Consider the following 15,164-nt stretch of genomic DNA (forward strand, 5'->3'; position numbering starts at 1 on the left):
CGGCAGAGGGGCGGGGGCGGCCCGGCAGAGGGGCGGGGGCGGCCCGGCAGAGGGGCGGGGGCGGCCCGGAGCCTCCCCCGCCCCGGCTCCCACGCTGCGGCAGCGGAACGCGCTGGCGGGCGCGGGTTGCGGAGGGCCGGTTTGGGGCGCGCACCGCGCGGCGCAGCGCCGGCATGAGGGAGCTGCCGCCGGGCCCGGCGATGGAGAGCGACATCTTGGACGCGCTGGAGGCCCTGGGGTAACCGGGGAACAGCGGCAGCTTCCCTGGCGGGGGGCCGGGGAAAACCCGGCCGGGCGCAGAGCGGGGCAACGCCGCCGCGGGCGGGAGGCCGGACCGGAGGCGGGGGCTGGGGCGGGCGCGGAGGCGAGAGGAGGGGAGCGAGGGGTCGGCGCTGGGACGGGCCCCGCGTTGCGGCGGTGCCGGGTGGGCCCGGTGGGGCTGGGCCTCGAGCCTCGCCCGGCAGCGCGGTCACGGCGGCTGTGGGGGGCTCGCCCTGGGTGAGACGGGGGAGGGCAGAGGGGCGCGGCCGCTCCGTGGGTGCGGGGGCGCACACCAGGGGCCGGTCACACAGCGGCGGCCGCGGGGTCTGGTCGGGCAGCGCCTCGCTCTTTGGTGCCTGCTGACCTCCCGCACTGGGCTTCGGGTGCTACGGAGCAGTTTAATTTTCAGTTGTCTTATTGCTAGGGCTGTGAATTGCTAATGTTAGAAGGAAATTTAACTAAACATTTGAACTAATACTTAAGTTTTCTCTTAAGTACTTATGTACTGAGAGTTGAAGGTCTGTTTTGACGTATCATGTGAAAATACCTGCCTCCTATTTTCTGACAAACCATTTTGTTTCTAAATGACCAATAATTTTTTGGTGTCTTTAAAAAAAAGTCTAAATTATTCCTTGACAAAAGTAACTTCCAAGGATTAATTCCTTCAAGTGTAGTTACTAACTAGCTTATAGTAAAATAATTTAAAAACATGTCGATTTTATGTTAAACTTGCTTCTTATTGCTAATGTTTCTCTGTCTGTGCAGGTACACAGGTGCCCTGTTGGAGGAGGAAGCACTGAACAAAGCAGCAGAAAATGGATTGTCTTCACCAGAATTTTTTGAGCTTTGTGTTTGGTTAGGTTCCCAAATAAAATCACTTTGCAATATGGAAGAAAGCATCACTTCAGGAGATGGTATATGAATGCAAATTTAGTAAAGCAATTTTGTATTTGTTCAGTGTATTTCGACCCATATTGTTCAGCTAACAATGAAGTTACAGTGTTGAAGTTTACAAGATAACTGAAAGATAGCCAAGCTGAGGCTGATATTTCTCTGTGTGTAGCTCTTAGATTAAGGTCTTGTGTTGTGAAGACTGTTTCAAAAGAAAAAAAAGAAGGTTATTTTGGATGGGTTTCGGTCTACATAAATATAAAAAGTAATTCACCCATGCAATCATATTTTTATGGCTTAAATTGCAGTACCTGGTATTTTCATCTTGTCGATCCATTGCAGCGTTCCATTCAGCACTGTGTGTAGATGTGTGAGATGCTCAGTAATGTTACCTGATAATTTCTGTTGAGTGCTGGAACTTGGATGAGATTTCATATTACTTATGTCTTCACCAAAAAAGTAGTAAAACTAACTGAAAATAATGGGCTCATGACTCCTGTAATTTCTTCATCAGAAAATTAACTGCATTGACTGCTATTTTGTGACATAAACAGTTCACTTCCTTGGGATGTTTGTTTGCATTTGTGTCTTCAGAGACACGAATTCACCTTCTCATTCAAAGCATGAGTACAATACCCTGTCGTAAGGCTTGTCTGCTCATAGGACTTTTTCAAGAAAAAAAGAAAATGTTACTAGTGTGGTTTGTGGTTAATCTTTGTCCAGGCTGTTGAAATCTGCAGTTTAAGTGTATAAGTTAAGAAAATTAGATTGCAGTTTGATGATTTTGTAAAAAGACATAAACTTTGCATTTATTTCCATAGGTATGAAAGATATAGAGAGCTTCCAGCTTGAGATGAGTGGCTTTCTGAGAGAAATGGCTTGTCCATATTCATCACTTATATCTGGAGACATCAAGGACAGATTAAGAGGGAAAGAAGATTGTCTTAAACTCCTGTGTAAGTAGTTACCATTTTTCTCATCCATAATACAGTATTTTACATGCATGCCTTATCGTTACTGTATGATTTGCATTGAAGAGTTCTTTATGTGTCTTTAAATTGATGTGTACGATCATTACAACTCAGTTAAGCACGCATCAGCTCACTTGTGCAGAAGTGGAAAATAGAAAAGTGTTAGAAAACTGGTTTAGTTGAAACTAAAATTTGTTTTCAAACTATGGTTCAACCTACTGAGGCCTCCTGATCCTTCTGTTGATCCAGTTCCAGTTCACCTAAACTGAGACCTTGCTTCCTGCTTTTCTGAGAGGTTTCTGCACAGCTTGAACAGAAATGCTGTGTGATTTTAAAGTAGTGCAAGCGGGATTGAGAGAAGCGAAGTCAAAGTTTAAGCTGGACAAAGGAGAGGCAGCAGGAACCAGTGTGATAATATGAAACTAGCCAAGGAGCTGGTGGTGGAAGTGAGTTGAGCAGTTAAATGCAATTTGTGGACTGAGTGTAGGAAGTCAGGTGAGAGGGAGTTTAGGTAAAGAATAGGAAACTGATACTGACCTGTCCAGAAGAGAACTGAGAGTCTTCCTTTTATCATGGTTGTCTTATAAGTGTATATTGTAGGTGTATATATGAATGTGGATGCAGAATTATTTATATCTCTAAATCTGCCATTATAACACTTTTCTCTTTAGTATTTTTAAGTACAGAACTTCAGGCATTAAAGATACTGCACAGCAAGAAAATCAAAGGCTCTCATTTGGAAAAGCACAATGAAATTATTCAGGAAGTGCAAGCTATTTGCGATGCACTGGGTCTGCCAAACTCCTCATCTTCTGGTATTCCTCCCTTGTTAACCAATGTGGAACAAAAGGTATGGGCTTTTATGTGTTCTCTCTATTGCTAAACTATAACCACTATCTCTGTAAGCATTCATCCTAGAGTTAAGGGCCCAGCAGTCTTGTCTGTAAAAGCCCTACCTGACAAATGTGAGGGAATTTTAATTCTGAAAGCCAGCTTAGTGTTTTAAGTTAAACTGTTTTAGTTATGAGATGAAGTATATCAGCATTTCCCTGAAGTTACCATCTCCTTAATGAGACATGCAAGTTTAAGGTATTAGATTTCCTCTTACCCATTCAAATGTGCTGCAGCAAGCAGAAGATTTTGGGTAATAACTGATTGTGCATTTATGTACCTCTAGTTATTTCTGGCAGGTATTTAAATGTAATATCCAAAATTTAAATTAGTTCTTTTTAGTTTGTCAATTTCTTAATTTCAAGTATTGATTTGTTAGTGCCATTGCTTTAGTTGCAGAAGAGGATGAAAATGCCTGAATTGCCAGTAGTCAGCCATATTAAAAGTCAGCCACCTTAAGCCTTATTCAACAGGGTAGTTCTTTGTGTAGTGTCCCTCCAGGTTCTAATTCATTTCACTGTCATGATCTTTAGTCTGATTTCCTTACTGCAGGATGTAAATAGGCTCTTGAGGTGGCATTTATCTTTCATGTCAGGCAGCTGAAAGTTTTGCTTTTATTTCTCTCTAGTATTATTTCTCTCTCTAGAGAGTGGGTGACCAACCCCCCTTAAGAGGGGAATGAAACTCCCTCTGCTTCTGAGTCTTTTTACATGCCTTTACATGCTTCTGAAATCTTTTTACGTGATATTACATGATTATTCTTTTTAACTTCCTCCTCATCAACCAGTGATCAGTTGAACATTCAGAGATTTTGGGGAGAGGGGCTGTTACATGGTTTTGTTACATCTGTATGTCTTTAGCCTGACAAGACAATACCTTTGATTTATAAAAATTAAGGTGACAATGAAAATGCCTATTCCTGCACTATTAACTTTGCTTGATCTATTTAGTTCTAAGGAAATCTTTAGTCTTTCTGTTATGTGTTTTTGAAAGGGTGAAGAAACAATTCTAGCACTGTTTTCTGTGAATTAAAATGTCTGAGTTACAGCTAATAACTAATTGATTTAAACTGGCCTGCTACTGTGGGTGTTACCTGTGTTTACATTCCTGTGTTGTGTGCTGCAGCCATGGCCAGTGGCCTTCCTTGCTTCACTTGTCAGGTACAGATTTACTTTCATCCCATTATGGGGATAGCACTCTAGTTCTGCAGTTGTGGGACAGCAAGACCAGACCTGGTGCACCAGTTCATTCATACACAGGTAGTGATTCTAGAAGATTTTATTTGAATTATTAGACACCTGGTATCTGCCACCTTTTGCAAAGTCTGAGATTTCCTATCAGATAAGACCACAGGCTTCAGTTATGTGTGTAGTGTTGCTGTCACAGTTTGTGTAAACTGTTATGGTTTCAGAAGTACTAAAGTGAACAGAATCTTTAAAGTATGTTATCTTTTTTTATTTTATTTTTTTAAATAGTACTGTCTGGGCTATTTTCCAGTAGTTTTAAGCTCTGTCAGTTCCATAGTGGTTATACCACTTGTATTCACTTCAGAGTCTAGAAATGCAGCACAAGTAGTTTGTTCGTCTTCTGTGCCTCTAAATTAATAGTGTAAATTTTACTCTACATGTTTCATCCCTTATAAACAAAGGATTTTTTCCTACCTCTTAGATTTTGTAGAATTTCTACTATCTATTCACTTGTCCTTACTTTAATATAGGACAGGTTCAGAGTTATTTTGGTACATTATAGAGTTAGAGACCTACATTTATAGGTATAGCTGCATTAAAAAGATAATACCACCAATTAAAGTTCATTGGCTTTGTAAACATTTTTTGAGTACCTTTGTTACCTTTTTTAATATTCTCACAAAAATTCACATGAAACGATTGCAAAATATTTTTGCAAATATTTTGTGGCTTTTGATTTAATTAGATTCTGCGTAAAGTTGCACTGTTGATTTTTAGTATTATATCACTCATAATAGAAACTTATATACTGATCTAGTGTATGTATTTACTGTATCTGTAGCATTTCAACATGTCTACTCTTTGTCTCTGTCTAGCATCTTCAGCATTCTCAGTAGCTGTGGGAGTAGTTCTGAGCGTAGTTTGGCTGTGCAGCAGCAACCTACCAAAGGGACAGATCACACATTGTGTTTTGGTATGGAACATTAGAACATTGATTGTTTTAAATAATTTGTAGTTTATTTAAAAGAGTAGTATAAAATGAGAATTGCTTTCTTCATTCAAACTGAGTTTTGTAGTAGCTCAAACTTTGAATATACAATCCGAGCTAATATCTTCTGCATCTCCTGTCATTAACTGGGATAGTGGTTATCAACATGCATAGGAAAATGTGAGAGAGAAATTGACAGTATTACAGCCTTCTACCACTAAATATATTTTATTTTATTGTGTGGTAATGAAAAACTAATAGCAATTTTTTAGTTTTTTAAGGTGCTGTTCCCTTTTAAAGTGTGTTTGTAAAGGGCAACTCTAGGAGTCATTCTGAAATTTAGTGCCAAAAGCCCTATAAATTCTAAAGGACCATTGATTAAAGATTCAGAAAAGTTTATGCCAATGTTGTGCTTTTTAACTCATGCTCACATCTGGCTTTTTTCCAGTCAAGATAGTGTGAATTTTACACCTAATTACAAAGTTACATTGGAATACTGTTTAGTTGAAAAATGTCTTAAGTTATGCTATTCAAAAGACTTCTAAAATTTTTTTGCCCAAGTAATTTGCTTTCTGATATCTGAAAAGTAGTTCCTTATTTTTTACATATCAGTAGAGAATGAAAAGAAACTATAAAATATTACCAAAGAAACTAAATCAAAACTAAGCTAAAATAACATTTAAGTGAAGTATGAGAAGAATGCTTTTTAAAATATTTGGGTACATTTCCTAGAATTTGTTAATATTTAAATTAATATGTTGCTTTTAACTGTTGGTGTGTAGTAATTTTACAGATGTAATGATGCCTGTACAGGGGAATATTTACGTAGTTTATTTACAGAGTTTCAGGGAACAAGACAAAAGAGTTGTCCTGTTCACCAGATATAAAGGTCAAACAAAAAGGTATTTAAAGTTAGATAAATACTGAAGTTATCTGCAGGTATATGGAAGAGAGGCAGAGGTTGGTTAAAATTATTTTGTGATTTTAGGTGATCTTCCTGCAATTGTGCAGTACACCTTATGACTAATTAGGACAATATTCTGTCCTTAAAATGTTAATAGTTTAACTTAAACTAATAAAATTATACCTCTCCCCAGGTCAGGATTTTTCAAAATCTTAGAAACCCTGGAGGTGCATGTATATATGATTATCTGTGCAAAAGGTGTTAAACAAAAATTACTGCTGTGTTTTGACAGTGGATAATGATAATTAATAAATATATTGAACATGATAATTAAATGTGAGCTAAATGCTTTTAAAGGAGTACAAATTACAGACAAGTGAAAAATGTCATGTTCAATACATAAAGATATGCTTTTTTTGATAACAGTAGAATAACTGTGTATTTTTATATAGCACATTTTGAAGTTGGTATTTTTGTCTCAAACAGATCCAACAGCTGATTTGTTTTCATTCAATTTTTAGAGAGTGTGTGAACTTCCAAAGCAATTTCATAAATATTTAGTGTTACCAAGGTCATTGATTACACAGTATGTCGAATAGTCAAGTGTACTCATCTCCATCTAGTTTTAATTATTTGGTTTGCTTTTTTACAGCTGAATGTGTGAAAACTTGAGACTGATTTGACTGTGACAATTTGGTTTGCGTTTCTTGGAGTATTTTTTCACTGCTCTTTTATCTGGGCACTGCTTTTGGTATTGTGGTGGGTTTTTTTAAACTCACGCTTATCCTTCTTAATCTAGGGCAACTGTCATGTTTGGGAATGTGGTTTATAGCGTAGATTCTCATATTTATTGTATTCTTGTCCTCTGGCAGACAGGTGTTTGTCAAAGTCCTTGTGCTCATAACTCTGTCACCAGTCAAGGCTGGACAATGTATTCTGCAGCTGTAAGGCAGCTCAGCTTATTTCACTGTTATAGTAATAGGATTTCCCCATGAGCCTGCTGGTGGGAGTGAGGAGTAAAGTGGAGGTTCAGTAATCTGAGTATGACTTCACAGTGTGTCACAAACATGGACAAGTTCATCAGTGAAAAGATTCTTCCTTAACTGCTCCTTGATTAGTAAACCAGTATCAGATAAAAATTACATAGGTGTTCTCTTTAACTTGAAAAGAAGAGGTTGCAGAAATTTGAGGGTAGTTTCTCAGTCAATAAAGGATTGTTTTATTTAGCTGGTCTTGTTTCTTTTACTTCTGATTTTCATTTATTATCTTCCTTAATTGTTCTTTCTAAACTTCCTTTAATTTTTCAGTCTATAGGAATCAGGAGTATGCGGTGATGATAGATTTGTGATGGCACAATGTATGGCTTTCGTATGTGGAGCTCAGTGACTTGCAGTAATTCTAATCTCTAGATAATATTCAGCATCACTGGTCTTCAGATCTTTTTTTACATTCTAGCTGCAAATTACATTGAGGATTTGTTTTCGTTTTGTTGTGTTGGTTTTTGTTCCAGCAGCCAGTCTCATGTTGATAAGACTCTCTTCCTTTCAGCTCATTAGAACTTCTGAGGTTATATTTCTGACCTTAATCGTACATGGATAGACACTTCTTACCCAGCAGAATTTTTAATTCATCTGCTGTTCATTCCTTCTTCTATACTAATTACTGATTTCTTCATCTCTTGCTGTCATACTGATCTTGTTCTATTGTTGATTATTAACTTTAGATTTTGATTCTTCAGACATTTGTATAAATTCAAAAATAGTTTGCACTTAGGTGCATTTGAATTTTGGAGTGGAATATGAGAGGCACCATGTACATGCTTCAGCAAAATCAAAAAAAAGTTGGCTACATTTAGGAGATGGACAGACAACCCTGGAGTGCTTTTTGTAAAGAAAATAAAGGTTGTAGAGAAGCAAAAATTATCAGAGAAAGAGGAGTATTGGGATCAGTAGGGTAAATGGAACTGAACTTTACCTCTTATTTTAACATGGTTTTTTATACGAATGGAATATAACAGCAGGGAATATTACAAGAATTAGATGGCTACTTTTCAGATACTACTAAGCTATCTTTTCTGCTGGAGTCAAAATACTGTTTTACCATAATTTGCTCACTGCAGAATATGTTTTCCTGGGGTATTGTGTTTTTAACTTGTCAGTGCTGCCCAGAGGTGATGTAAAATAACAAAATATGTACACCTTAGTTTAGAAATCACTGGAGATGATATTTCTGTAGTATATGGAACTCAAAACTGAGCTTTGAACCATACCTTTATGATAAATGTAATGTAAATACCTGTGTGCCTACTTGAAGTCTTATAATTCTTGCAGATGTATCTAATGGCTCTCCCAAGCTACAGGTTTTACTGTAGATCATGCACTACCTTAATCCTTCCTTTGACATATAAAAGAAAATTAACACTAGTTTTGGTCTTGTTTTACTTGGTTCCCCGTAATTATAATTTTTCTCCCATAGTATACTCCTGAAAAAGCTGACAGCCCACAGCTTGGAGAGGGGCACTCTGTGCTGGGTTAGGAACTGGCTGGAGGGCTGGGCCCAGAGAGTGCTGGTGAATGGTGCTGCATCCAGTTGGCGGCCGGTCACCAGTGGTGTCTCCCAGGGATCAGTGTTGGGCCCAGTTCTATTTAATATCTTTATTGTTGGTTTAGATGAGGGGATTGAGTGTACCATTAGCAAATTTGCAAGATGACACCAAGATGGGGGGGAGTGTTGATCTGCTGGAAGGCAGGAGGGCTCTTCAGAGGGACCTGGACAAGCTGGAGAGATGGTCTGATTCCAACGGGATGAGGTTCAACAAGGTGAAATGCTGGGTCTTCCACTTTGGCCACAACAACCCCCTGCAGCGCTACAGGCTGGGGACAGAGTGGCTGGAGAGCAGCCAGGCAGAAAGGGACCTGGGAGTTTGGATTGACAGGAAGCTGAACATGAGCCAGCAGTGTGCCCAGGTGGCCAAGAAGGCCAATGGCATCCTGGCCTGGATCAGGAACAGTGTGGCCAGCAGGACCAGGGAAGTGATTCTTCCCCTGTACTCAGCACTGATGAGGCCACACCTCAAGTACTGTGTCCAGTTCTGGGCCCTTCAGGAAGGATATTGAGGTGCTGGAGCAGGTCCAGAGAAGAGCAACAGGGCTAGTGAAGGAACTGGGGCACAGGCCCTATGAGGAGAGGCTGAGGGAGCTGGAGCTGTTCACCCTGGAGGAGTCTCAGGGGAGACCTCCTCACTCTCTACAACTCCCTGCCAGGAGGTTGTAGCCAGGTGGGGGTTGGTCTCTTCTCCCAGACAACCAGCAGTAGGACAAGAGGGCACGGTCTTAAGCTGTGCCCTACGGGAGGTTTAGATTGGATATTAGGAAGAAATTCTTTACAGAGAGAGTAATCAGATATTGGAATAGGCTGCCCAGGGAGGTGGTGGATTCACTGTCCCTGGAGTTTTTTAAGATGAGACTTGATGTGGCACTTAGTGCCATGGTCTAGTAACCACGGTGGTGTTGGATCAAGGGTTGGACTTGGTGATCTCAGAGGTCTTTTTCAACCTGGTTGTTTCTGTAATTATATTCAATGATTCTGTTTACTAAAACAAATGAAGATGTAGTTCTTCTCCCCATCAGACTGTGTACAAAACTTGCAGGAACAGTATTATGCATGCAGTCTACTCCAGCTGAAAAATCAATTGGCTGGCAAGATACGTACAAGTGTTGCAGGCATTCGTGGTAATGGTTTTAGAAGAACTGTGCCAAAGGAAGTTCACTCAGGGAGGTCGATGTGTCTTGTAATGAGAGAGGAGAATGCAGTGGTGTTTGGGATTCAGAGAGAGCATTCTAGATAGGATTGCTGAGGGCAAGAGCTAATGGAAGAAGTATAAGCAAGGTTGATTTGGATTGAATGCAGAAGTCTTAAACATAATGTTAACTGCAGCCAATTATAGGATTAGAGCAAAATTTGAGAGAGAATGACTGCATACATATCATCTCTCCTGCCTTTCTTACTAGCACCCATCAACAGATTTTGTAACCCCATCTAGCATTTTGCAACAGAACTGCTAGCTTCCAGTTGTTGTAGTTAGAACATTTGGTACTATGTAAAACGAGTAATTTAACTAGTCCTACTTTCTATATGCATTTGATAAATTTGCTGTATAGCTTTATTCTATTATCAGGAGAAGCAACGTGACATAAAATATTTTTGTGTAGAGGCTGGTCATTTTATGCAAGTATTCAGGAAATCTTCTTTTTGTGGTGGATCATAAGCCAGAAGATGTCTAGCTGCTTTTGTGAGTCTGCTAAAATAGATTTGCAGATTTTGCTGAGTAGCAAAATGTGATTGTGAAGAATTGGGCTGAAAAAAAACTAAATATCATTTGTGTTCTGAGATGCATGTGTTTTGTTTCAGATAAAGGACATTCTCGCGAAAGTTCAAAACAAACATGTGGGGAAATCACTGCTAACAAAACCTCTGGATTCTGACCAACTGGTAAAGAAAAGTTTCTCCATTTGTTTTCAGTATTTACCAGGATGTTCAAAATGAATGCATACAGCTTCATTTAACTTTGCCTATTTTGCAGTCACTGTTCTGTTGCTAAGTATTAAAATTCAATTGCTGAGTATTAACTATGATAATCAAATACTTCCAGAATTAACATTATAAAACAGACCTTGTGTTGATTCATCCATTATTAACTTTCAGAACATTTTGTATATACATACTACTGTTGGATTATATAGATACTATGTAGTTTATAGTGGTCACCTAGGAATAAACATCTTAGTTGATGAATGGGGTTAACTTTGAATTGACTTCTATAACTTTATATATTTGAGTGTTTAAATTTTTTTATTGTAACATTGCAGAAAAGATTGGAAAAAATCAATGATGCTCTTCGGAGTGAGTACGAATGTCGACGACGCATGTTAATGAAGAGGCTCGATGTGACTGTACAATCTTTTGGCTGGTCTGATAGAGCAAAGGTAAACTTAAAGTTGTCTTCGCTTCCTGTGGGTGGGAGTCAGCTACAGTTCCCTGGTCTTCCTACAGAATATGCATACCATGTAAATACACTTCATTACTGTTGTCTTTTTTCCAGCCTCTCATCTTGGGTTGTAATATTCAAATCCTAGGTGCTGAGGAAGGGGAAGGATTTAATCAGATGGCACAGTCCATCCTCTTTGACTGCTTATAGCTGCACAGTTAGAAATTCTAGCATCCTCTGTTGGGGTTTCTCACTTTAATAAGTTTGAATCTCCCTTTTTTCTTTTCTATATCTAACCCCCTCCTATCATGTAAATTAGGAGGGAACCTCAGCATTTCTCATGCAGATGCAAAAGGAAGACAAACACTGGGCCTTAAGAGATTGGGTACAAAAAGTGACTGTTCATAGAGTCACTGAAATTACAGTAACTGCTGCCTATCTTGCATTCAGTGCTACTGAGTGAACAGCTGGTTGGTTGAACAGGTTATTTGAATAGCAGCTTGTGTGAGACAGTCACACGATTACTTTAATCTTTCAGGTCGCTAAAAATTCCAAAGCGCTCCCTGGATTTGCCCTGCTGGTATCATTTTAATTGTGATCATTTCATTTGTACTATTTCCCAAAATTGTATATTAAAAAATAGTCATGATAGTCTGATATTTCTGATCTAGAAATAGATCTTGTTTCTCTCCAAAAGAATGGAGAGATAAGATACACCAGGTTTGTAATTTGATGAGTATACATGTGAGAAGCTGGAGACAGATGTTTTTGCTCATGAGCTGCAAGATCAGCTTTCCTTCCAAAGGTAGAATGCTTAAGGTGGTTAAACCTTAAAACTTGAAATGCTTACTGAAAGTATGGATTGTTACAAGTCTTCGTGGTGTTACAATTTGTCATTGACACATGCAGACTGAAGTCTAGATGAGTCTAGACTGAGTCTAGATGCTGCTGTGCTTTTTTGGAATGGCTCGCTATGTATTTTCTGACAGGGTTGTGAATGCTTTTATGCTGCAAGAAAAGAAGAGGGGGGCATTTAGTTCACAGAAGCCAGGAGTCATTCCTACGTGCATAACTTCCTTACAGCTGTACCAAGACAATTATATATCTTCACATGTAAAGGATACTTCTAAAATATAGGTGATGTTAACTGATAACTAACTTAAGCAGACTAAAACTTAAGTCACTTGCTATTGTTCCATTCAAACAATGTGAAAAACAATGAATGCACTTTTGCAATAGAAAAATAGTTTAAAGAGTTTTTTAATGATGATAAAGTAGTCAGATTATTCATTTTTCTGTCTTTTTAAGACTGTTGATGTGAAATATGTGCAGTTACAGAAATAAAAAGGTTACATATTAATTCAAAATTATATATTATTTTTAATCTTTTTTTTTCCCCTATTCGTGTTGCAGGAATATTTGTTCATGACTTCTTCAAGACAGTTTTGGGGATGGAAAATGTTTTGGCATTGATATACTTTGGATTTATTTTTTTTAAGCCAAGAGGCAAATTGTTGTCTTTTTTAATTTATTTATTAGCTTGTCATTTTCCCCACCTCTAAATAGGTATTGATACGTTTCTCTGTTTTGGATGGTGTGTCATTTTTAGTCTTTATTTTTTTTAACTTGTTCAGTCCCCAAGAGGGGTAAGTTTGCAGACTGAAATGGGTCCATAAATGATGCAGTAATTACCTAGAAAAACAGTCAAGTAAAGGAACAGCACCTGTTGTCTGGTCTAGCCAAGATCAAATGGTTTTTTTTGCTCTGAAGATTATTCTAGATGTTCCCATAAAGTGTATTTATTTTTCTTTTTTGCTAAACAAATGAAACATCAAAGCATGCCTGAAAAAAATCTTATTTTCTGCCCTTCTTGGTCTCACTTTTTCATGGCTTGCACAAGTATTTTGCTGCATTAATACATTTTCAAGTTTCCACAAATTTACCTTACTTTGAAGCTACGCTGTTAACATCACATTTAGAAGTGATTTCTTAAATATGGTTATGTAAAGCTCTTGAGAGAGCAGTGTGGACTCTGAAGTTTTAATCTGTAGACATGTTGGAAGACATTAAAGTATCTGTTTTATGCCAGTGGATAGAGGAGTTTCTCTTATAATGATGCTAAGTTTCAACATCAGTTATACATAATCAGCAGTACTTTTTGTCTAATAATTCCACCAATATGAAGAGAATTGGTAATAACTGGTACTGTATTTTGTAAGATAATCCTATATTTACAAAAGCTGTACCTCATGTTCAAATTGAAACTTACTGAGACCAGTAATGGTTTACAGTAAATTGGTGTGTTTTATGGATAGCAAGTAAGTTGTGTTTGATTTTATCATTTAGGTAAAAACAGATGAAATAGCACGTATCTATCAGCCCAAGCGCTATGCATTATCTCCAAAGTCAACTATTACATTAGCTCACCTGCTTGCTGCTCGAGAAGATTTATCCAAGATCATAAGAACAAGTAGTGGTTCAACACGGGAAAATACCGTCTGTGCTATCAACAAGGTATACTTTTTGTTTCTGGGATGTGATAAAAGCACATGGGAGTTTACAGACGTATCAAAAGTAATTCCGGAACTATATTCTTTGCTTAGCATTTTCATATCGTTTTTTCCAGTTAAGAAGGTTTGCAGTATTCCAGTGAACGTTGCAGCAACTTCTTTTTTTATCTTGCTACACAGTCAGTCATGCAGCAGGATGAAACAGTGGTGTGGATGAGAAGGAACAGTGGTGGGAGTGTTCATATGTGGGGGGGGGGGGGGGTGTTTGTAAATGACCTCCTGAGTTCAGTGGAACTGCACACCCCAAGTTAAGGGTATGTGTAAGTATTTCTGGTATCAGTTCCTGGGCTACCTGTTGCCAGGACTGTGTTGTTTGGTTTGTAAACCAGCATTCTTAGTTCATCAGTGTATTATAAATCACAAAAACTTTGGTAGAAATGTCATTTTGCTGCAAAATAAAATTATTTGGTTTGGCTACAGTAATAAATCAACATGGTATTGTGTGTGATAAAAGCTGAAGCTTGCAAGTAATGACATTCAAAAGATGACTAAACCTGCTTTATTAATCCTGTATTTACAGATTTTTCTAAAGTTTTCTGCCTCATTTAGATACCCTTTCATATGTTCTGATCCCAAAGACACTGAAATTTCTTAATTATTTTAGGATCTCAGAGAAAGTTGTTTTTTTTCTTGAGAGGACTTTAGTTTGAGTGCCTGGGACTGACCAGAGAATGTTAACATTAATCACACAGAGTTTAGGAAATATGAAAACAACAACAAAAACCCCTACTCGGATACCTCTTTGTTTTTCAACTTAATGTTTCATGTAACTTTGTCCAGTACAGTCTCTCTTATTTCATGCTAATACCCACTCCTTTGGGAGTTGCACGTTAGTTTGACAATCTGTTTTTTGCCAGCTGATTAGGTTTGACTTGAACTTTGAAAGTTAAGCAGCAGAGCCACATCATAAGGAATCTTTTCTATATGAATATATGTATTTGGCTATTCATATGTATTATATATGAATGATGTACATTGCTTATTGCAATACTAATACTTCACATGTGTGTAGTGTTCTTCATAAAAATGTCACAAAAGTAATAAGGGCTAGCTAGCTAACTGTTACGTTGTTTATAGGTGGAAAATGAGAACACTTTCAGAGTTCTGTTGTGGTGTTCCAAGGACAGGGAATAGGGATTCTGCATCTCACTGAGGGGCCATATTTCCTTAAAAGAGCAGGAAGTGGTTTTCTGTCCATAGCAGAAGAATCCTGTGTCTCTTCAAGTTATTAATACTATTTTTTAACTCAAAATGACCTATTTTCCCATATAGGTTCTGATGGGGAGAGTACCAGATCGTGGAGGCAGACCAACAGAGATTGAACCACCTCCTCCTGAAATGCCTCCATGGCAAAAAAGACAAGAAGGTGGTGGAAGAGGTGGCTGGGGAGGTGGTGGTGGTGGTGGAAGGGGCAACTGGGGGGGTGGAGGGGGTAGAGGAGGTGGAGGTTTCAGAGGTGGTGGGAGAGGTGGAGGTGGCTTCCAGGGTGGAGGTGGCTTCCAGGGTGGAGGTGG

General features: G+C 38.7%; 1 protein-coding gene across 3 annotated transcripts in view; it reads left to right on the forward strand.

Moving 5' to 3' along the window:
• FAM98B (family with sequence similarity 98 member B) overlaps nt 1-15,164 on the forward strand; it is an 18,610-nt gene that overhangs the window by 419 nt on the left and 3,027 nt on the right. Inside the window, exons 1-8 of one of the 3 annotated variants that reach the window (XM_027642356.1) lie at nt 110-238; nt 1,027-1,175; nt 1,974-2,108; nt 2,795-2,973; nt 10,504-10,584; nt 10,962-11,078; nt 13,427-13,594; nt 14,923-15,164. The exon at nt 14,923-15,164 is cut by the window's right edge and continues 3,027 nt beyond it. In XM_027642356.1, coding sequence (XP_027498157.1) covers nt 174-238; nt 1,027-1,175; nt 1,974-2,108; nt 2,795-2,973; nt 10,504-10,584; nt 10,962-11,078; nt 13,427-13,594; nt 14,923-15,164 — 1,136 coding nt within the window. In that variant the 5' untranslated portion in view covers nt 110-173. Of the gene's footprint in view, nt 1-109; nt 239-1,026; nt 1,176-1,973; nt 2,109-2,794; nt 2,974-10,503; nt 10,585-10,961; nt 11,079-13,426; nt 13,595-14,922 lie in introns of those variants that run through there. The other 2 variants (XM_027642354.1, XM_027642357.1) reach the window with 2 other exon arrangements.

This window comes from Corapipo altera, unplaced genomic scaffold (genome assembly GCF_003945725.1).
Source record: "Corapipo altera isolate COAL_440 unplaced genomic scaffold, ASM394572v1 23b, whole genome shotgun sequence".
Taxonomy (NCBI): Eukaryota; Metazoa; Chordata; class Aves; order Passeriformes; family Pipridae; genus Corapipo; species Corapipo altera.